Source organism: Telmatherina bonti (assembly GCF_933228915.1).
Source record: "Telmatherina bonti genome assembly, chromosome: 19".
In the NCBI taxonomy this organism is placed as follows: Eukaryota; Metazoa; Chordata; class Actinopteri; order Atheriniformes; family Telmatherinidae; genus Telmatherina; species Telmatherina bonti.
The window spans coordinates 10673778-10696831 of NC_136617.1; the positions used below are offsets into that span (position 1 = coordinate 10673778).

The 23054-nt window shown below is 38.3% G+C and overlaps 1 protein-coding gene across 1 annotated transcript in view; it reads right to left on the reverse strand.

The window, feature by feature from the left end:
• Positions 1–23054, reverse strand: part of LOC306770428 (uncharacterized protein) — a 73892-nt gene that overhangs the window by 17944 nt on the left and 32894 nt on the right. Inside the window, exons 2-3 of the mRNA XM_079259288.1 lie at positions 19297–19334; positions 1796–1831 (exon numbers count right to left, since the gene is read on the reverse strand). Coding sequence (XP_079115414.1) covers positions 1796–1831; positions 19297–19334 — 74 coding nt within the window. The remainder of the gene's footprint in view (positions 1–1795; positions 1832–19296; positions 19335–23054) is intronic.

Below are 23054 nucleotides of genomic sequence, written 5' to 3' on the forward strand. Positions count from 1 at the left end.
TTGTTTGCTCACACGGGTAACTCTGAAGAGAAGGGGGCTGTGAAAGCAGCACCGTGATGGCTCCAAAATCAGGAGACATATTGTTTTGTAGTTTAGAAGTTTAGAAACCCTCTGACCACTAACACACACACAGTTATATTTTCAAAAATGAACAATTTAAATGTTTTATTAAAAAAACAAAAACAATTTCCCTCATGAAAAATATTTTTCATTAATTTGCTTAAAATCAAAATGTAGTTCAAGCCTGACGGGGGCTGAGAACAGACTACCCTCCTTATTATAACATGCACCAAAAGGCAATCAGTTTATTCATTTTTACCCATTAATTATGCCAATTTCTTCTTTTTTTGTCAAAAATCCAGAAGATTCAGGAGATCCGCAGAGTGTCTGGTCCAGTTTGACCAGAGCTGATCGTATACATGCAGAGATAATTAGACTTCCAACCACTTTATCTGGGTGTGATAGTCTGACTCCGAGGATGTGGTTTTTAAAAAGATTTTGAACTATTTGCTTTATTTTACTTTTGTTTCACACCAGAAAACAATTTAATATTTTTTTAAAATCATGTGCGTGTACGGACTTTAATCTAGAGGAGTTACTTCATTAAGCTGGTTGTCAGTATTGCTGTATGTTACAACTAGTCCTTTTTATTATAATTCCCTGCTTAAACAAGCAATATCTATTCATTAATTCTGAATAAAAGAAGAAACTGAAACTTTAAGTTAACATGTCATCACATCCAGAGTTTTTCCATCAACCACATTTATACCAGGCTATCCCTTCATTTGGTGTGTTTTGCTTTCACTCTGCACTTTATCCAAGCAGACCAAACTGTCAGGACATCATAGAGATACAATTACTCACAAGCGGCGTCTTCACCTGAAATAACTTCTGTTTATACATGAGAAAAAAGCAGCAAGAAGAAGAGAAGTGAATCAGGGCTGAAAAATGGGAATCCTCCCTTCAGCTGGTTAAAATAACAACACAAGGCGGATGCAGTCTCACCCACAGGTGAGGCAACACGCAGTGGCTTCCATGTTACTTCCTCTTTTGAGTTACTGAAGGTCTGTTTGCTTTCACCCAGTAAGCGAGCCGCACTGCCTTTTACTTGCAGGCAAGCTGATGCTAGTGGTTTTCAAAGTGTAACCAGTTTGCTTCTCTGGTCTGCACCGAGTGGACCAAACAGCAGCAGTGTGAAAGCTCCCTTAAAATCAGCTGGAACTGCTTTTTTTTTTTTTTTTTTTTGTCAGAAAGTTTAGCTTATCAAACCATCTGTTCAGATCCGTGTCGCTTTAACCCAGAAATGTGTCTCTGCGAGATTATTTGCTTCCAGGTAGCGTTGAGACAAACAAAATGTAGATGTGCAAATAAATTCTGCTGAAAGTACACAAACTGTTGGCCAGTGATGCACCTCATCACACTCCACTTTCTGTAAAAGCTGGGACTTGTACGAGGCTTCAGCTGTGCGCGAGATAAGCTTATTACTGCCTGTTATCTGTTACTCTGTGTATAAATGTGTGGCTTGCAGTACAGTAGATTAGCAGAGGGCTAAGAGAGGAGGAGTATTGGAGGGAGTGTACGGCTGGGGAAAGTAAAACTGGGGATAGGAGAGCAGCAGTGGCAGAGAGAGATAAGTAAGAGAAAAAGAGTGGCAGGATGGGGTTGACGGATAAACGAGCAGGACGTCAACTTATGTCCTCAAAGCTCAAACTCAGGTAGTCGGTGGGTGATGGAGGGGAAATGACATGAGGAGGTTTAAGGAGAAAAAAAAAAAGATTTAAACAAGGAGACTTACATTGATTCCTTCCCAGGAAAACTCGGTACGGCCATGCTGGGGAAGAGGGGAGGAAGGAGAAAGATACAGGGAGGAAAAGGAAGGAAGGGAAGAGAACAAGGAGATTTAAAAGGAAAGAAGGGATTGGTACATAAAAACTAGTCTTTGCCTGCAGTGTATGCAAATGGTGTCCTCTTAGTCCTGAACTTTGTTTAAAAAGCATAAATTACATTGTTGTAAACATATTTATGTAATTCCACAATAATTTTTACGCTTTATATCTTTTATTTCTTTTAATTGCTTCTGATGAAGTCTTTTGTTTTAGTCCTGCAGAACACCAGAAAGTCTACTGTTATAATAATTCCTGGCTTTATTTTTTAATCGGTGATGATAAAGTCCAGACAATAAGGAAGAGTTTGTGGAACAGGTGAAATGATGCAGAAATGATGGAACAGTGTGAGGCTCTGTGTTTGCATGCAATCAGCTTCACACAAAACAGAATGTTTAGGTTACCAATGGATACAGTAGTGATGCGGTTGCCAGGGGCAACAGCAATTCAGATGGGTGCTCAAACCTGGACACCATTTGTTCTGTGTACTGACATGCGTGCACATTTGTATAAAGTGCATGCAAATGGACAGTTATGCATATTCATTATGACGTGCAGTCGGCATTAAGACAGAAGAGGAGCATCTTTGTCTGTGGGTGTGACGGTCTGGACCGTTTAAGCAGACAGTCACAAAGATTTCTTTTTTTCCTTTAACCCTTTGACACAGCGCCCTAAAGGGTTCCTTCACAATGTCGGCTTGTTATCACAGTCGTACCCTTCAAAGCCACAGATCACAGACTGCACAGTGAGGTGAAACGGGCAAATGGCATTTACTTTGTCAATGTAAATGCCAAACTTTATCTCCTGTCCTTGCCCAGCGGTTCCTGTTACTACCAGTCCGCTAGATTTCCCTCTGTGTTTTTCACATGTTTTAATTTGTGGTCAAGCGTGATGGAAAAACTATGATTTGGATTTCTATAACATCGTTGCCATCATCACCATGGGGAAGCATCTACAAAACACACATTTTTACAAAGGTTTACAAAGGTTTAACCCTTTGTAAAAATTGTAAGAAAAAAGGGGGGGGGGGGGGGGGATATTCATTACCATGTGATATGTCAAAATTATGATATCTATCAAGGGCAGAAGACAAGTGTTCAACAGGATTTTGAGCAACGTTTTTACCATAAAGTTATGCAAAATGTCTCAGAAACTTTATGTATCACATATGATATGTTTGACTTTTTAGGGAAAAAAGATCATGAATATGACAGATTTCTGTCAATGCCAGAAGTTTAAGATGATCGCCACACAAACAGACTGCGTCTGCAATATCCCTCTGCTAACCAACTATAATAGGAATGTAGCATGGAATGACATGCTGATCAGTGCAGCACTGGCATTGTTGTGTAAAATCAGCGCAGATGGAAGCAAAACAAGAAAAACATAAGAAAAAAAATTAGATGTGGTACAGATCTGGCAGCAGAAGCCTGTTCTGTATGACATGTTGTTCAGCTCAGACCATGCCAAGAAAGTTTATAGAAAAGGTGCCCCAAGTGGGGCCTGTGAGCCAAAATCGGCCTGCCAGCACTTTGCTTTTGGCCCGCTAGTCGTCGTTTATATTAATACCCTACTGAGCTTGATGAAAAGACAATACTTTCAGTGTCATGAATCTCAGTCAGTCCAGACACACAAAAAAAAAAAAAAACCCACTGTATTGGCTATTAAACGATATGGTCATGAGCTGTGGGTCATGACCGAAAGAGCGAGATCCCGTATACAGGCGGCTTAAATGAGTTTCCTCTCCATGGTGGCCAGGCTCTGCCTTTGAGATAGGGTGAGGAGCTCGGTCATCTGGGAGGAGATCAGAGTAGAGCTGCTGCTCCTCCGCATTGAGAGGAACCAGTTGAGGTGGCTGGGGCATCTGGTTAGGATGCCTCCTGGACCTCCCTGGTGAGGTGTTCCAGGCACGTCCCTGCGAGAGGAGACCCTGGGGAAGACCCAGGACTTGCTGGAGGGATTATATCTCTCGGCTGGCCTTGGAGCGCCTTAGGATCCCATCTAATGAGCTGGCAAATGTGGCTGGGGAGAGGGAAGTCTGGGCTTCCCTGCTTAGGCTGCTGCCCCCGCAACCTGACCCCGGATAAGCCGCAGAAGATGATGGAAGTTTATACATTTACTTGTGTTTGACCCTTAAAGCTGCAGTGTTTGACCTGTGGCTCACTGGATCATTTTCAGTTTGGCCCTTGGAAACAGAAAGTTTGGGCACCTCTGGTTTATAGCTTGTAAAACCTGCTTAATGTTAATGTGATACGTGAAATCTGTTGCTTTTCACAGATGCAGGCACCCGGCATAATCATTTTGGAGTCTGCGTAGATCTAACATGGGTTTCTATACAAGATCAGTAAATGTCTGCAGCAGTTTTACTAAAGGCAAGGATAGTTTATTTCTAAAGCACAGTTCATGTACAAGACATTTCAAAGTGCTTAAACCAAAATCCTGCAGTTTGTAGCTGCTTCAAAGCATTGTCTACATATAAAGGCAAATGTTAAAAGCCCAAAAATAATAAAGCATAATCTGCAGTTCTTCCCAGAATTACATCATCTTCTCACCTTCAGCTTTTCCTGCAGTTTCACTGATCCAACCAAAGCTTTTACACCTCAATGGATGTTTTAAGGTTATAAATGCTGGTTTTGGGTTATTTACTCCAAATGTATTATGTTCTATTTTAATGGGTAAGAGTTTTTGTTCAAGAAAACCTTAAACCTTGATATGAAATGTCATGTTTAATTCCTTCTTTCGAAAGTTTCCATCAGATTTCCATTCAAAAAGAAGCAAAAACTAAATACAACGTCAAGATTATTATTTGTTCTAAAATATAAAGTAGTTATTATTTTAACTCTTTGCTTTAAAATGGTGAAATATCTGATGGGTTTGTGTATGAAAATCTCATCTAGTTCACCTAACGTTGTGTGACTCAAGGTGTCATAACACAAGGGGTGATATTATAGAAAGAAGATTCACCAGTCAGGTGTCCCTTCAGCTGAAACGTCTATGACATAAACTCATATGACAAAGCAAAGCCAACAGTAGAAAAAAAAACCACAATGTGGTCATATTAATCTCATTACATGTTTCCAGCAAAAGAAAAGCATAGAAAATAATTTTTAAAAAACTGCAAATTCAGGGCAGGTGATAAAACATTGTGGATGAGCTAAGGCTTCTTCAGAATTTATTCATCAGCAGCTGCTGGGCACTGAGACTTTATAGCCTGAATATCCACATAAATGAATGTGAATTGGAGTTTGAGTTGGTTTGAGGCTGCACTCTCGCTGGCCTGATTAACATTTTTCATCAGGTGTCAATGTCAGGGGGCTTTTGACAAATTGAAACCAAGGGTAAGCCGAAGCTAAGGACTAGAATTAATTCCATCTCTTTGCATATAATTTTCTTCGAAGCATCAATGGAATATTCTTGCCAGAAATGTTTATTGTTACGACAACTGAATCAGGAAAAACAATTATGTGTTCACAAAGAAGCCTGAAAAGGCAAAAGGTTTCAGCGAAGCCTTGTACACGCCATAACCCGCCTCGGTCAGTTTCTGCCTCGCATCAACATTAACAGGAAGGGAAGAATGAAGGGGGGGGGGGGGGGGGGGGGGGGGGGGGGGGGGATTATTTATAATGATGCAGTAATGAAATAACACAACACTTCATCAAAAAATATTTTTATTGTGCACTAAAATAGTGTCCAAACGCAACACAGCTGTCACAGATTCAACTGAACTGAATGAACCGCGCTTCGTTTTAACTCAAAGCTAGCGTATACTCAGCAGAGGAGGTTGTTGTTTTTCACTCTGACTAACAAGAGTATGAACTCAGTTTCAATGCAGCCAAGATGTACTCAGATATTTTCTCAAAATACATTTTTACATCAAGTTATTTATTCAGCTGTGAGTAACTCAAAAGACACTGAGGTATCCAAGGCCCTTTTCTATGCCTGCAGCTGACATTTCCTGCTATTGTTTAATATTTAGTTATTATGCAGCTGTCAGCTTCCAAGACACAATAGTGTCAATTATAAGAACCATTGGTTGTGATAAATAAACACGTTCTCAAAAAATAGAAATATCACACACTGCTGAACCTGCTTTTGAATTGCCTTGAGGAATTTCCTCAGATGTTCCTGAGCCTCCAAGCTGATCTGTCCAGTCTAATTTTGAGTATAGCTTTACAGTTTTTTGCTAAATAAAAGCAATATTTGTTAAATTTTGACAAATTACAATTGTGATTTTTAGGTGTTATTGGACGGTGTTTGGTGCACAGGAAGCAGTTCTTGTAAAATCTCCATGTGGCAATGTTTCAGGTTTTCTATTTGCTGCAGAGGGCTTGCCACGGCTTCTCTCTCATTTCCCTTTCTAATTCATTGTAAAACTTTGCAATTCATTGTTCTTCGCTCCACCCCACGACATCTTTACCAGAAATGAACTGGTCACATGACCCCCTCTTTGTCACATCAAGGGACCCGTAAATGCAAAAAACATGTCTCCAGTACACTTTTGCAATTGGCTTGAATATCAAAACATCCTAAAAAAAACCACTTAATGAGAGCATTAAAGATTTTTTTTAGTGATATTTTGGTTAAGTTTTTTTTTTCCCCCAAATGTAGGTGTATCCATTAATGTTTTTAATTATGATATTTAGGTTTTGCATACCTCTATGTTTAATGGAAATACAATTTATGATTCTAAATCCAGATCTCTGTGGGTTTCATTTTGATTTTCATTGATCATTCCTATGTTATTTTGTTCTCAACAAATTCCACAATGAAAAGAAAAAAGATTTAAAACTGTAATATTTTATGTTTCAACATCTTAGATGAGTTAAGTCTTTCTGTTACTATGTTTTAGCAGTGTACCTCTGATGTTATAGTAAATTTGCAAATGGATGTGAACAGTTTTTTATTTGGGGATTATTTACCAGACACGCACCCTCACTTTTTGTTTCATAAACACATTATTACACAGTTTTTTTTCTTTAGTACTGCACCTAATGTCTCTACTATCATCATAATCTTATTTTATTATTTTGATGCAATGTTGTTTTCTGACAATTTTTGATGAGAAAGAATCCGTTTTTACAGATTTACTTGAAAAAACCTGGACATCAAGATGTGAAATCTGTTCATTTTCTGGATACCATGAATGTTGGAACCACATTTCTCTGCAATCCAACCCATAACTTTTGCCGTTCCCAGAGTATCGTGTTTCTACATCCCTGTTGCTCAGCACTACATTTTCATTTATTGAATAAGTCTCACAAGCAGCAGTGAGCCTTGAAATCTCAAAATCTCTGCTGCTGTCCCAGTAATCGATGAAGCCGTGGTATTGATCAGTGATCTTGTTAACTGATGCAGATATTTTGTGCCATGGAGCAGAAAACCGTTGGTATTTGGCTTTAAATAAAAAAATCTAGATACTACACACATAACGCAGTTCAAGGTCAGTTTGTTCACAATGATGAGCACAACAAATGTCTGCATGGGAGGTTTTAACAACGATTCATGATGGTCAGAGTGCTGCTGTTAACACAGTCCAAGGACATCAGAGTAGCATTTGCAGGAGTGGGATTCACATGCAGATCAATATGTGTGTGCGGGAAGCCTTCACGGTCAGCTTCAGATGAAAAATCAGGGATCATCACACCTTTGTAGTGTGTGTGTTTGTGCTTAGTATTCACATGAACTCCAGAAAATACAGCTGAGCTCTGCCTCGCAGCCATGTCAACGTTATATTTTCCTTCATCAAAGAGGGATAGAGACGAAACTCGTGTAGATTAGGATGCAGCCACACAGACAGTCTCTCATTAAAATTAGTAAACAGAAATTCTTGGTTTCATTTATAACTGATGGATAAATCTGCAACCACTTTTTAAAGCCCTTTCCATTTTTTTCCAATAATTTGCTTCATGTATTTATCCTAATCAGGGTAACAGAGGGTTTAATCCGAGTATGTATTGGGCCAAAGGCAGAGTAGATAATGACTTTCTTTTCTGGTTATTTTGCTCTCTCTGTATTACAGTCACAGCGCGGCGTGCTGCCAATGATTTCATTACAAACCACTGAGACAGTCCTCCCAAAAAATGACTTCATGGGTCATTTGTTCCAACAAAACCTGATTATGTTTGACGAATACGTGGACTCTATTTGCTGTGAGCAACTGCATGTGAAGTGTCAAAATTGGGTGCCTGCTGTAATAAAAAGAGTGCACTTTAGCTGGAACCATGTAAAGTTCTAGCTGAACCCAACCAGAAGGTGACTGAGGTGTGCTGGTAAAGTGGTTTTACGTTGTTGCAGAAATGAATAAAATAGCTGTTCTTCTGCAGGCCAGCAGTGTAGTTGCTTATAAACTGCTGCATTTACGCACACTTTCTGTAATTGGCCCAACACACACGCAGGATGCAGTCTAAAGAAAGTAAAGTTGAAGTCATTGCTTTGTTTAGACACCTGATTGTTTTCTTGCTGTATATGTATACACACACCCTAAATTCAGGACTCAGGATATTGTTTCTACTCTCAAACTGTGGCCAGGAAAATCAGATCTCAGTCTGTTTTAAACAAGTCCGCCCCCAAATGCATTTTAAATGAGTTACAAAATGAAAATCCATCTTTAAACATCAACACGGTCACTTTTACAATCCATCACAAATGATTCCATAAAATAAGCACATCTCTAAATATATTTGAAATCATTGGAAATGATCTACTTAAATCAGGGGTGTCTAGCGCCGGTTCTTGAGAACCACCATCTTGCAGGTTTCCCCAGCTCCAACACACCTGACTCAAACTAATCAGCCATTGTGCAGAACTTGATTGGCTGTTGGATCCATTTAATGTAAGCCAGGTGTGTTGGAAAAGGAAGTTGGACACCTCAGATTGAAATTAATTGGTCAAGAAATGCGGTTTGGATTTTCTGAATCAGATTTTTGGTACAAACTGGTTGAATTTGAATGATTCAATTGCTTCTCGTCTTGTCGGTTTTCTGTCAATCAAGTTTTTCTCCATCTCTTCTCTGTATTGCATTGAACAAATTTTAGGCAAACAACATATAATCCAAGCAGGCTAAGAGGACTCCCTCATGCTTTCTCTATTCCAGCACCTGGTAGAAACGGTTTAGCTGTAAATGGGATTTATACAACCAAACCAGATTCATACAAGCAGAGTTTGCTGGTTTGATCACAACTGGAATCTTAGCTGAAGCAGCAACAGGAAAGTATCTGAGCAATTACAGTGACAACAGAGTCAATATCAGAGAAAAAGAGAAATGAAACTCTACAACGCACAAGTAAGGTTAAAGATTGCTTACAGAATAATGGAAAACATAAATAAAAAAAATCAGAAATTGAGTAGTGTTTAGAGTTGTCAGTTTATTTGGTGTAGCTACATTGGAGGTTAAGCTTCCTCTGGCTCTGATTTCTCCTTACTATCTGATTACGATGCCCAGTTCATATGCCCACCAGTGTCAGGTGAAGTGTGGTCTAACAGCTGATGATGATTGTTCTTTCACAGTTTAACAACTTGAGTTGGATCAAGGCTGCCGCTCGTTTTTCTTCTCAAACTGAACAATAACTGAAAGTAAAAGAGCAGCTTTAGACTGCAGAGGTAGAGTTTCATCAAGTCCCATGATGCCTTGCACTCTTTACTGTCTGACATAAAATTCAAAGCTTTATTTCAAGGAATAACACACATCTTACATCAGATACACTGCAAAAACTCAGCCTTAAATAACAAGAAAAAATACACAAAAATTAGGTAAATGTTGCTTAAAATAAGATAAATTATCTGCCAACAGAACAATTACATTTGGCTTGTCAAAACAAGTAAAAATACTCTTAAAACAAGAGGAATTTTCTGGCATAAAACTAAGAATTATCTTACCTTTAAAAGAAAATAAGCATATGTGTACTCAAAGATTTTTAATCGTACTTAGATTTCAGTTTTTGCAGTGTATGTCCAAATTCGGTCCTCGAGGGCCCCCTGTGGGAGCTGTGCTGGGGCAAAAAATATCTGTAGCCTGCAGAAAAGTGGCCCTCGATCATCAAGTAACTAGATATCAAGTCATTTATGGTCGTCAAAGCCCTGTTTCCACCAATGGGACCAGGTTGATAAAGGACTGTCTAGTTCAGTAAATCTTGATCTCTGTTGAGTTTCCACTGCAACTGTACCCTGATCTGTCACGGAGCCACATAGCAATACTGTGATGTCATTGCGGCACAATGCCTTCCTTGTATTAAAACAAAGAATAATGATATGACACCAAAACAAAGGATGAAAATGGCTAACATCCAGCAGTTTCTGTTCTTTCTTCTTGGTTTGTGGCTCCAGATACCAAAGAATGAAATGGTTTTTAATCTGGCACTAAAATTTATCCAAGTTTACATCAAGCTTAATATGGTGCAACTGGTCATGCTTGCCATTTAATTTCAATGGTTTTGCAAAAGTTTAAAGTTTTCTTTCCCAACTTCTGCTATTTTAAAATAACAAATTTTGTGTTTTATATTCAAGTGTAAATTTTCACACACATGTCTGGCTCATATGAAAAATTAAATAACTGAGATCTCTGAATGGGCTGGCTGACATCATCAATCCAGCTATCCATGTCAGCAGACTGTAGCAGATGCAAAGGTATTTAGGAGGCATCAGCACAAAAATGGCGGCTCCACAGGGTCATGCAACACACAAAATTACAAACAGAATTATCTACAAAAAATGATTGAGCATATAGGTAAACAATAGGGTTGTTTGTATTTGTAAGTTCAGTATTGTCAATTGTTTGCTTTATATTGCAATGCTAACAAAACTGAGTCTGGAAAGCATTGAAGAGCTATAATGGTCATGAGTATGTTTTGTCATATAAATTCAGATTTGTTTTTTTTAAAAACATTACATAAGTGTAGCAGCGGAATGTACACAAAATCCAAAGAAAACCGAATACAAACTACTGATGAGGTTTTAAATGCATGATAGATGAGTGTGCAATTTCAATTACACAGTATAAAGCATACAGAAACGCTATCGGAGAAGCTTTTTCATTTGCAAAAGTTGCATTGTTCTAAATAACCTAAAAACATAATTTTATGAACACCTTCTTGCGATTTTCAAATGTGACAACACCAGGGACAAAAGGAAAGCAACGCTTGAACAGATTTAACCTCTTCTGATGGGCTGAAGCTAAATCTTGGGCAAATCTGTCGGCACTCTCCTTCTTTGAGTCAGAGTGCTGTGAATTTGGAGGGCGTATATCCTCAGAGGAGATCTGCTAGAATCACTCAGTATTGATCAGACTTTTAGCAGAACCACAAACAGGCTGATGTTTCTGCTAATGTGCCTTTTACTGAGCCTGATGCAGGAGGGATGTTTTCCTCTCTTCAGCTGGCACTGCTTAATATGTTATGTGAGTCTAGCAGGATGAGCCCATAGTTGCTCTGAAAGACCTACACTGTAGGACTTAAACATGTAAATGAGCATCTGTTGCCTTCATGCGTTTGCCAACTGTGCTCTCAACGCATTTAAGACCAGTTTATACCTTCACAGAGGTACCTGCATGCGCCACTTTCTCCATCTGCCAAAAGACATTTATTTGTGTAGCTTACATGGACAGACAAGCAATCCTCCAAAAACAAATCGTCACATTCAATAGTTCTTAGATGATGCCAACGGACTAAAAGTTAGCATGAGGCAAATGCGGCTGGTGAAAACCACTTTAATATCCAGGAGGCAAGAGTGCATAAAATTAGGAAGAACTAAGAAGCACAGAAAACCTAATCATCTAACATTTAGTTTCACTCCACAGTGAAGCTGTCTTTGGATATCTTAAACCATTAAGAATTTTTATCACTTAATTAATGTTTTAGTTGTTTTATTATCCTGCATTCGGTTAAAGAGACAGTATTCAGGGAATGATGTTTTTCAGGGAATGTGGGTGGAGGGGTGGGTGTGTGTGTGTGTGTGTGTGTGTGTGTGAGTGTGTGCAAAGAGCTTGTGTCTTTATTATTTTTAAATGCCTTGTTATCCACTGTTTGTTTTAATCCTTATGACTTGATTTTATCTTGTAAAGCACTTTGTGTTGCCCGTGGCATGAAAAGTGCTCAAGAAATAAAGTTTGATTTAATTTGATTGACAGTATTTGCCTATCTTTTTTTTTTTTTAACCAAATAGTAGTAAAAATTAGGGCTGTGACGATATGCTTTTGTCTGGATTTGATTCGATTCCAATATTTTGGGTGCCGATTTGATTTAAATTGCGATTCTCAGAATTGTTTGATATTGATGATTTTTGTAGATTAAAAACAAGAAAGAAATTTATTAAAAAAAAAAAATAAAAAAAAAGAAATTGCTACTAATTATTCTTGATTTCAGTTAGGAGAAAACAACACAGCAGCCAGATCATCATTCTGATGCTATAATGCCCAAGAAGACCAGTAAAAAGATAAATAAAAATAATAAAAATGACAAAAATTTTATAATGGTTTCATTTCATTTCATTGAAAAAAAAATCTATTTTTTTTGCAAAAATTAAATCTATTTAAAAATTGTGAAACAAAAAATCCTGATTTTTGAGTTTTCGATTTGATTTTCCCACACCTAGTAAAAATGCATGCAAATTATCTGTTTTATTGAATGTAACAGAATTTAAAAAGCTTAATTCGGCCATGTCATTGTTGACCTCTGCTCTTTAAACCATAAACTGGCAAACTTTAGCGTGGTAAGAAATGAGCCGCTGGGAAGGTTATGCTTAGAATGTAGTTTTGTGCTCAACTGTTAAGCTAATCTAAAGCACCAACCACACCACCTACACATGGAGCAGCCTGCAGCTCAGATTCTTCCCACACATTTTTGATACTGCCCCTAAGTGGTAACAATGTGCTAAAACATAAAGGACATGCATACTGAGCTGAGATAAGTCTGTCTGGACCTTTGAAAGGACATCTATCTGTAGCAGATAAATCTCTTTATTTTGCAGCTAGGGGTGGGGGGGGGGGGGGGGGGGGGTGTATAAAATATACTGGGCATACTCCATGGTGTGTGAGTTGTGTGTAGTAAATGGCTATATCATCAGTACAAATCGTCACTGCAGGGTTTTAATTCATCTACATGTAATTTTTTTTCATGCTTTGGCGTCTCTCACTCTCTCCTAAACCCCTCCCACAGCAGAGAGTACGCTTTCCCAAACTTTCATTTGCTTTGATTATAATCATTTATACACCTACCTGTGCACCGGGGGGACATTAGAGAAGTCATCCTAGATAGATGAATATTTTGCAGGGTGTAAATAAGACGATAAACACGGGGAAAACAGACAATATTGTTCGGTTTGTATGGCCCCTTTAAATAAATACATCTCGTCTTCAAAACTTTCCGATAATTTTGCTGTAGTTGGTCCTTTTACCTTAAATCCAGACAAATTGGCCACTAGTTACTTCCATATTACAGCTTGTGAATGCATAGCTAGGCTGTTTTAAACAATGCTTTGAACAAATAAAAAATACATGTGGCTGCCATGATAGGGAAACAAAAAGTTGGTATAATTTAGTCCTTAATTCACTGGACTACTGGTTATTTCATCTGGCAGTGGTTCAGGTTTCACAAAGAAGATGTTAAACAAAACAGTTTTCTGTAAAATAAAGCCATTTCCACTAAAGGTGGCAGTCCTACAGATTTGTTTCACCACCTGAAATGTCTTCCACTACAGCATAAATAATATCTCAAAGTTCACACAGCTACATATCCATCCACACCAAATAAACCAAAAAAAAAAAGTCAAATAAACCAGCTGCAAAGGAAAAAACTCTTAGTTTGATTAAAAGAGAGAAAAAGAGAGAAAAAAAAGCCAAAAATGGAAAGTTGTGTTTGTTTTTTTCCCTCTTTTTGTGATCATTTTATTTACAATACTTGCTTGAACATTTACAGGGTTTTAGACGGGATTTAAAAAAAAAACTGAGATATATATTGTTTAGCAATAAATCTTAAATAAAATCAGAATATAAGTTACAAAGTGTATCACTCAGCCTTATGTGCAGTATTTTTCACTTGTCGGTCTGGTTTGTGTCTTGTTCATCACTGATGATGTATTTTATGGTATTTTCTCTTAGTAAACCTGGCTTGTTTACCAGAACCAGAGAGAAACCAAAGCATGTTGAAGCATGGAAGAAAAAATAAATAAAATAAAATAATTGTTAGTTGAACCAAAACTAGATTTTCTTAAGCGCATGTAAACACATTAGTATAACCAAAGTGGTACAAAATCAGAACTTTTGAACAGGACTAACACCCAGATATCGTAGTTAAAGTATGGATCACTCCTGCATGTATACATAAAACCAGACTAAATGAGCAAAAACACATCACACATTTTGAGTTTTAACTTTAAAGCATAAATGTTTATTGATCCAACTGAATTCCCAACGAATCTCCTCTGATTAAAGTCAGATTATTTAAGTCAGATGGCTAAATGCACCAGAAAGTGGGACTGAAAATCAGCCCATTAACCTGCAGTCATGTAAAACATTTAAAGTTTGTTTTTAGGTTCTGTTCATCGACCCACTGCTTGCAGGTAACATCCGGCTTCACATGACCAGGATGGCAACAACCAAAGTGCTGAACTAGATTCTTAAACATGACTGTGCACAAATTACTTAATGTACTCTCACTGGCTGCAGTTTTCTCTTTTATAGATGCCAACTTTGAACTTTGAAGTGATCAACTGGACCGATCACTGTGTCTGTGGGCACGGTCGGGTCTGCAGATAGATTTGAGTCTGCCCGACCCTGCCCACTCATTTATCTGTTCCCATCTAGTCTTCTTCATTTTTTCAGCATTTAAAGCCAGTATAATGTTCTTATCTTGTGTGTAATAATATGTTTGTTTTCAGGACTGCGTTGGATTTATCCTGTCAGTCGGTCTGTAGTTTTGTTTGTCATACTTGATCCCGAGTCTGAATCATGTCTGTGAACTCCTGTTATAGTCTGCCAAATCCTCCTCCACCTGCTGGCCTTTCTCTCTGCAGGCCTGTAAATTACACAGAGGAGACGTGTTTGTATGAGTAAACAACCTGAAGGCTGCCGTGGGATCGGTGCTCGACGCAAACAACACTTTATCAAAAATGGATCTTTCTGCTGAAGCTGCTGGATGCCAAAAGTGAATGAAAAATTGAAATCTGTTTAATAATGTAGTGTTTCTTCTGATTGCAGGACAGCAGAAATCAATTCTAAGGTTGCCTTCTTATGCAGGAGGTGTAGAGCAACTTGATTTGCGGGAAATATGGCCTCCGTTAGAAAACTATAATTACTATTATACTATAAACTATTAATAACTTATTAACTAACAACAGTGTTTGTTAAGAGATATTAAAATATGACCATATTGGTGCACCGTCAAGGTCTCGCTGTAGAGGCACCAGTGCAGAAAAGCAAGCATCAGTCAGTCATGAAAAACAATAAGATGGATGTCTTATTCTTTCTTCTCCTCTGCCTCTCTCTAGAGTCCATAGCTGAGAAGTGATACATGGCCCAGTAATAGTCTGAGCCCTGGGGAGAGCGGCTCGGTGGCCTTGGTAAGAGGCTATCAACACAAACGCACCTTCACACCGTGTCACGCACAGCCGGTCACGAGAGCACAGTCGTACACACAGGAGAGCACGCAGGTTTGATTAATACAAGGCGCTGCAGGGTGTTATCAGCGTTTGCTCTTCTCTTTCTACATTTTCTCTCAAGATACTGAGAGACAGAGACCGTTAGTAAAAAATAATACAGCAGGTGTTTAAGGTAGGGTGACACACCGCAAGCATCCGGGACGCTGAATAAAGTGTTATTTCACCTAATGGATTTTATGTAAAACATATAAAGAGCATGTTGCAGCCTTGAAAAGTTATAGTAGGTAATCTTGCTCAGAGACATTTTTTTCCCCTCTGGGTGAAGTGGTTCCTCGTCCTAATAGTTGTCTATGCATTCTGTAATTATGAACAATAAGAAATCTATTTAGACCTCTCAGTTTACTGTAAATCTGTAAAAAATGGTTCAATCATAATGTTCGAACCAAACTGGAGCTGTTCAAGTCTTACATTTCATAAGCTTCTTCTCCCGACTCCCCTCCTCCCCCTCCTGCAGCACATACCTGATAGCCACACGCTGCTTATAAATAGCGTGTTAGGATGAAATACAAAGTAGTGAAGAAGAAACTCGGAAGGCAAACATGGCTGAGAAAATGCAGGAAGGATTCCCCGACCCGGCTCGGTTTATTTGCCTCCTCCTGCTAAACAGCTGAGAGAGAAAATCGTTGGTGGAAAAAGCTGCGAATAAAAAAGCCTCGGATCACGCAAGGAGCAAAACCAGAGGGGGAGGAGCCAAGACAGGGTGCCACTTTCACATCTTGCTAGCTCCCCAACATTACCCACCCTACCTTTAAATTAATATGTAGAAAAAAATTGTGGGAACCACTGTTGAATTAAAAACACACTTATAAATACACTGTTTTTGGCTTTTGGAGTAGTTTCTGTTTGAGTTTTACTAAAACTGTAAGACAGGAAGTGACGTCATAAAAGGGAAACGGTGTTGTGCTGAAAAAAAACACCCTAACATAAAAAGGCGAATTGACATAAAAACAGCATTTTTATATTATATATATATATATGTGTATATATATATATATATATATATATATATATATATATATATATATATATATATATATATATATATAATATTATATTATGTTATGTTATATTCTAATTAAAATTTATATTTAAATATGTCTCTGTGCTTTTAGAATTGTCTTTTTTGGGAAATTTGGTTTTACACAGAAAAATGATAAAGAAGCAAGAATGAAACACAAGAAGTGTTGCATTCCATGCACAATCCCATTTGGTCACCAGGGCACTCCACTATAACTAATACTTGAGTGACTGTCTGAAGTTTGTGCCTTGCAGACATCCCCTGTGCCGCCGCCAGACCCACACAGCAGACAGACTTCCAGGACTTCAGCCTCGTCATCATGAATAATCATTTGAATTGAGGTCAGGCGACTGGCTCAGCTTGTCGAGAACATCCCACTGATAAGGAATATAAATAACATCTTGGCCGCCTCGCCTGTAAGCTACACAGATACATGCTTGGGTGCACTGACCTAAAACGGGGGGACTGTTTATTAGAAAATAGGACCAAAGTGGAAAGTAATCACTTTTAAGCTGTTAAACGCCGTCTAGTCTGGTGGTCCGTGTAGGTAGACGAGGTTGAACCTGTTCTGAAATGCTAGACAAGAAGATCCTGCTTAGCACTGATGTTGGTAAAATGTTATATTATTTGTCATTACACAAATTACTTGATTACTTGATTTTGATTAACTTATTTTTAAAAATGGTCCCAATAACCTCTGGTTCACTCTTGTTTTTTTTAACAGTTTGGATGAAAGTGTAAATTTGTGCGACTTGCTGAGAGCGCCTGAATTTGATAGTCCTGCATCCACAGAGCTTATGGTTAGACTTTTTTTTTAATATTCCCCCTTTCACTTCAGGTGGAAGCTTCAAGCAGACCACTTTTAGAAGTTCAGCATTACTCATTTTCAGTCTTACATGAGATAATTTGAAGAAGAATCATAATCTGTGAAAAAGAGCTGCTTGAAAATCCGATACCTAAATAAATATATGACATTAAAACCACCAGTGGCAGTTGTCTGATGTAGAGAGGACTGAGGGCTGCAGAAGGTTATCACCCTGACCTGCTGGAAGGAAGCTTTATTTCATGGAGACTTTCTAGAAAGAAAAGCTGAAACCTTCATGAGAAATTGTAGTTTTTGGTCCCAACTCAGAACATTTGAGGATATTTTTAGACCGTTTTAAGAGTTGTGAAACTTGTTTCACACTTTCCAACACCATGATGGAAACGTACATGATGTGTGACATAAGTCCTGTTTCTCTCTCCAGTCAAGTGTCCATTTAGCTTTTCTTTTTCTTTTCTATTGCCCACTTCTCTTTTTCTGCTTATCTAATCTTTATTTAGAAAAAAGTATATTCAAGCTGGGAAACATTTTTTTTATATCAGGGTTGTAAAATTTCGGTCCTCAAGGCAAACTTTTTTTTTTTTTTTTTTGCAGGTTTTAGATGTTTTCCTGCTCCAACACACCTGATTCAAACCAAATGGTTTCAACAGTTTATTGTCAAATTTGGCACGCTGACCCATTAATTTGAGTCAGGTGTGATGAAGCAGGGAAACAGTAGGATGGTGGTCCTTAAGTTCCGCAGTTGAGCATCCCAGCTTCATATTAAAAAACATTTAAATTAAAAACATTAATGATTTTAAGATTATCCTGAGGAATGTAGTGATGGAGGAATATCATTGTTTTTCTTAAAAAGTCATCTCTGGCTTTTTTTTTGTATTTAATTATGTATTTGTTTCACATTTGTTTCACACACTTTGACTTTGTATGGCTGCTACATTGGCCAGGTCTCTCTTGTAAAAGAGATTTATAAACTCAATCGGATTTCCTGGTTAAATTAAGGTAAATAAATAATGATAAATAAATATATATGACTTATGCCGGTTAAATGAATTCCAGCTTGATTTGTCTGGATTTTTCCAACTCTGCACAACATCACATGGCACAAATCAATCTAGGAGCAAGGTAGTTGCAGAGTGGAAGTTAAGCCCCGTTTCTGCCAAAAGGGTCCCGCTCGGTACAGATTTTCCACAGGCAAAAACTGGGAAGGGTTGCAGAACAGCCAATTTGATCCGTCCTACTTTACTGGGACCCATTGGGACTGGCTTAAGTTACTCTGACATACATGATATGTGATACATATTTAGCATTTTATATACTTTTTGTTTTCAGAGTGAAGATTAGTTTTTATTTTGAGCAGTTTAAACTGATTAGTTACTGCAGCTCTTTATACGAGGCCCTTTAGAAACATATTTATTTAATTTTGGCATTTTTTTAAAAGTCTTTTTTATTGATATGGTAATGTGAGCTGGGAATATTTCATAATTCTCAATAAACTTAAAAAAGTTAAATGAAGCACATCTCTGAAAAATGATGAGTTACTTGATCTGACCACAGAAACACAAGTCTACACGTTAAAGACAATTTAGAGTGACAAAGCTCATTAGGCATTAAACCCTGAGAAAAATTCACTTGCAGTGGAAACCTTTTCCTTCACACCTTAGATGTGGGCAAAGTTTGTGGAACCAAAACTTCTCATCTAACATCAGAAGGATGTCCTGGGTGAGTAACCATGTTTTTCTTCCACTTCTAAGAGATTTAGGACAGGAACAAATCCACCAACACCCCCCATTCCTGATGAGAACACCAGCAACAGGGCTTTGTGATTTGTCACAGCAGCTTTTGGGAAAATAGAAGTACGGATTGAAGTGTGCAGAAGTGATAGTGGTATTTCATGAAAGAAAGAAAAACAGACACCTGCGCCTTACCTGATCTCCATCTTTCCGCACCGGCACGGCATCCGCTGCTGGAGAAGAAAAAAGGAAAAAGAAGTAAAAATTAGATGAATTATTCATTATCTGATGTATTACTGGCAACAGGTATAAAACCATGAGCAGAAAACATGGATGCGGGATAACGGGAAAGATAAGCCTGGAATTATTTTGTCCCGACTGTCCATGATAGCAGAGGGCGAGGAAGGGGGGGGGGGGGGGTAAGCACTGACAAACAAGGAGATAACAGTGTGTCAAACTGATGCAGCCTTCAGCATCGTAGCTGAGAGAAAATGACAACACTGTCCAGTATTTTTCTCTCTCTCACACACACACACACAGGCACGCATATTGAGCTAAAATTAGATCAATTATCCACGCCAAGCATTACCTCACAGAAGGCGCGACCAATGTGAGTCATGAAGGTTAGAAACAATCTGCAAATATTAGAAGGTGATGAGCCATACTCATTGATATCATCACACATAATGGAGTGATACTCTGATGGTAAAAGAAACAAATTTCCACAGTTTTCTGGTAAAGCATGAACACGAACAAGGAGATTACATGATAACAGACGTCACATGATGACCTGAAGTCTGAGCAGGTTATCAAACCAAAGCAACAGAATGAAAATGATGCATGTGTTTCTGGTAGAGAGCACTCTATAGGCCCAGTTTCATTTATCAGTTAATCAAGGCCAATTTCCTTGTTTAAACTTGTCCAAACGGATTTGCAGTGAGTGTCATCTCCTTCCAATGTCAAATGTAGGTCTAATCCGATAAGCGTTACTTCCTACCCCTAACAATTCTGATTGTCCATTTGCAGCTGAAACTGAGTTACAGGACATAGTCCATTATGAAATGCAACAGCAATTCAACAAGCCACTACTTCATCAGTGGTTGCTTATTTCAAGCTAACAGATGCTGCTGTGACCTTTTTAAAAGACTACAGATATCGCTCTGTGAATGCAAGTTAAAATAAAAAAAAAAAAAAGCCTTATACAAGACCTTTCAAGCACAACTGCAATTCAACATGCTTGGCACATATAGAAAAACTGTTTTAAAAAAAGCAATAAACATTGTAATCCTCACAAAACAGTAGTATAACAATTGAAAGTTAATAAATGCAATGCAAATGTATCGGTAAACTACAGCAATATCATTCATTCATTCATTCATTTTCCTAACCGCTTAATCCAATTAAGGTTAGTGGGAAAGCTGGAGCCTATCCCACCCTGGACAGCTCGCCAGTCCATCGCAGGGCTACAGCAATATCATTCATTTAAATAATATTTTAAAAGTTAAAACAGAAATAATTAAACTAAGTGATCCCAAAATACTGCAAAACGTCCTGAGTAAATTTGGACAATTAAAAAAAAAAAGCAAAAGTGAATATTTAATTTTCTAAAAATGTGTAATAAGGCTGGGTTTTACATGATATTCTACTGCCTAGGACTGTAAAACAAACTGCCTGTTTTGTATCAGATCAGTGGAAACTCTATATTCAGAAATGATCAAATCTTCTTATTTGATGGGCAGATATTAAAGTTTCAGCTCCAGAACATCAAAACACCAGCATGGAACTAGGAGATGTTTTAGATTTACATGGAGTAGGATTCGATTACTAAGAGCTTCATATGTAGGCCTAAGTTACAAACTTTAAACTTAAATATTTTTAGCAACTTATACATGAGAGGGAGAACAGCACAAGCATGAAATCTAACAGTAGAGGACATCATATCCAGGCGCTAGTGGACTGTTGCAAGTCCAGCTGCAGGTGTTGCACTGCAGTGTAAAGGCTCTGTTTTTATCTATTTATTTATTTGTTTGTTTATTTTTTTCAATTATTTATTCATTTATTTATTCATTCATTTATTTATCTATTTTACATAAGCATGAATGTGGGCCAGTAAGTAGCAGCTCTTTTCATGATTAATTTGTCATTCCTTCAAATGGATTAAATTTTATCACTTTTTGGAGGGAATCTGTGGTTTCAATAGCTGTGATAGAATTATGTATTTAGTCTCAATTCTTTGATCATTTCTTGTGTGCCACTCTGTTACAGCGTGTGTCCTGTAAGCATCAGATCCTGGACATAAACAAAGACAGGATATGACTCATTACTTTGGAAGAGCATTTCAGTCTGCTCGGTGTTCCCAAGGCGCATCATAATGAGTCAGATGTCTCTTTCTTAGTAGGCTCCTCCTTTATTTTAGCATTAAGATGAGTAAAAAAGAAATATCTGTCAGCTATAAGACTGAGCCTGAAGTAAATGTAGATTCATTTTTCATGCCATGACTTGGCACAGGGAGCCACGACGTGCATGAGTCAGCGATGCATGAGATGTTGAAGGAAATTATATTTAAGTGGCAATGAAAGAGGAGCGCTCCCTCTTGTTAACACAAATTAAAACCTGCATCTATAATGTTTTATGTTGGGAAAAACCACAGTTATGGTTGGATCCAGGTTGCAGAACAAGATTTTTTCTAGCATTATTACTCCAACTTTAGCTGCTCTAAGAGTGTTAAACAACACTGACTGTTTAAAGCTGGAATAATGGTGAGATGTACACTCTGATCATTACATTTTACGATCAAAAATATAAAAACCCGCCTGCTTCTTGATGAAAATCTGATAGAAGAGGATATAACCACTGAAATCAATACAACAGCATGGACTTACTCATCAGTCTAGCTTACACAAAGAGCCAATATATCATATGTATTGTATTCTCAACAAATGGCCCAACATCTCCATCGATACTTTCTGCATCGATTTCATGCTCTACGCCGGGTTCCACCTCCTGCTGAAGGCAGCGCTGCGGCTACCGATCGACAACACCTAAAAATACCCCAGGCTTCATAGCTACCTGCACTGGAGGCCACAGCTTTCTATGCAAATAGGTGTCCGTAAAACCAGTCAGGGAAAAGGCTTAAAGTGGCGGGAAGGGGGCAGTTTGGGTCTTTTTCACAGCGGTGGAAGATACCAGAGATGAAAACTGACCCTTTCTTCACGGGGTTAAAAGGGACAACTGTGTATCAAAGATGCTTAAGTCAGTCAAAAACAGAAATACATATTGAACTTTTCTATGTTTGAGGTGTTTATTTTGTTTCTAAATGTTTAAAAAAAAACTTACATATGTCAATAATGTTTTATTATGACAGACAGAGAACATATAAGTTCCCAGTCCCATGTTGATAACTGACTCGGTGTTGCAAGCCTGATGACTCATCCACATTTCTACTTGCTGTGATGGATGGGTCCAGGCTGTTCTACCCTGACATACAATATTTTATCTGGAAAAGCTACAACAGGGAGAATTGCTATATCAGACAATGAACTGGTTTTGTTTTTAGTCTTGCTGAATACTAAACACTGAACATGCATGAGAGAATGATTGATTCCCTCTAAAGACAGCTGTCAAGACCAGGTTTTTCATTCATTTCTTTCCTTGCCACAGCCACAGAAGACGTTGGGTTTAACTCTAAGATCATGTATCGATCCACTTTGCTCAATTTGGCTACAGATCCACATTTTCTGTAAAACAGGCTCAAATACACATGAAATGAACACAGAGAATGACATCCATCCATCCATCCATTCTCCGTTGCTTCTCCGGGGTCGGGTTGGGGGGGGGGAGATCCCAAGGCCAGCTGAGAGATATAGTCCCTCCAGCGTGTCCTGGGTCTTCCCCGGGGTCTCCTCCCAGAGGGACGTGCCTGGAACACCTCACCAGGGAGGCGTCCAGGGGGC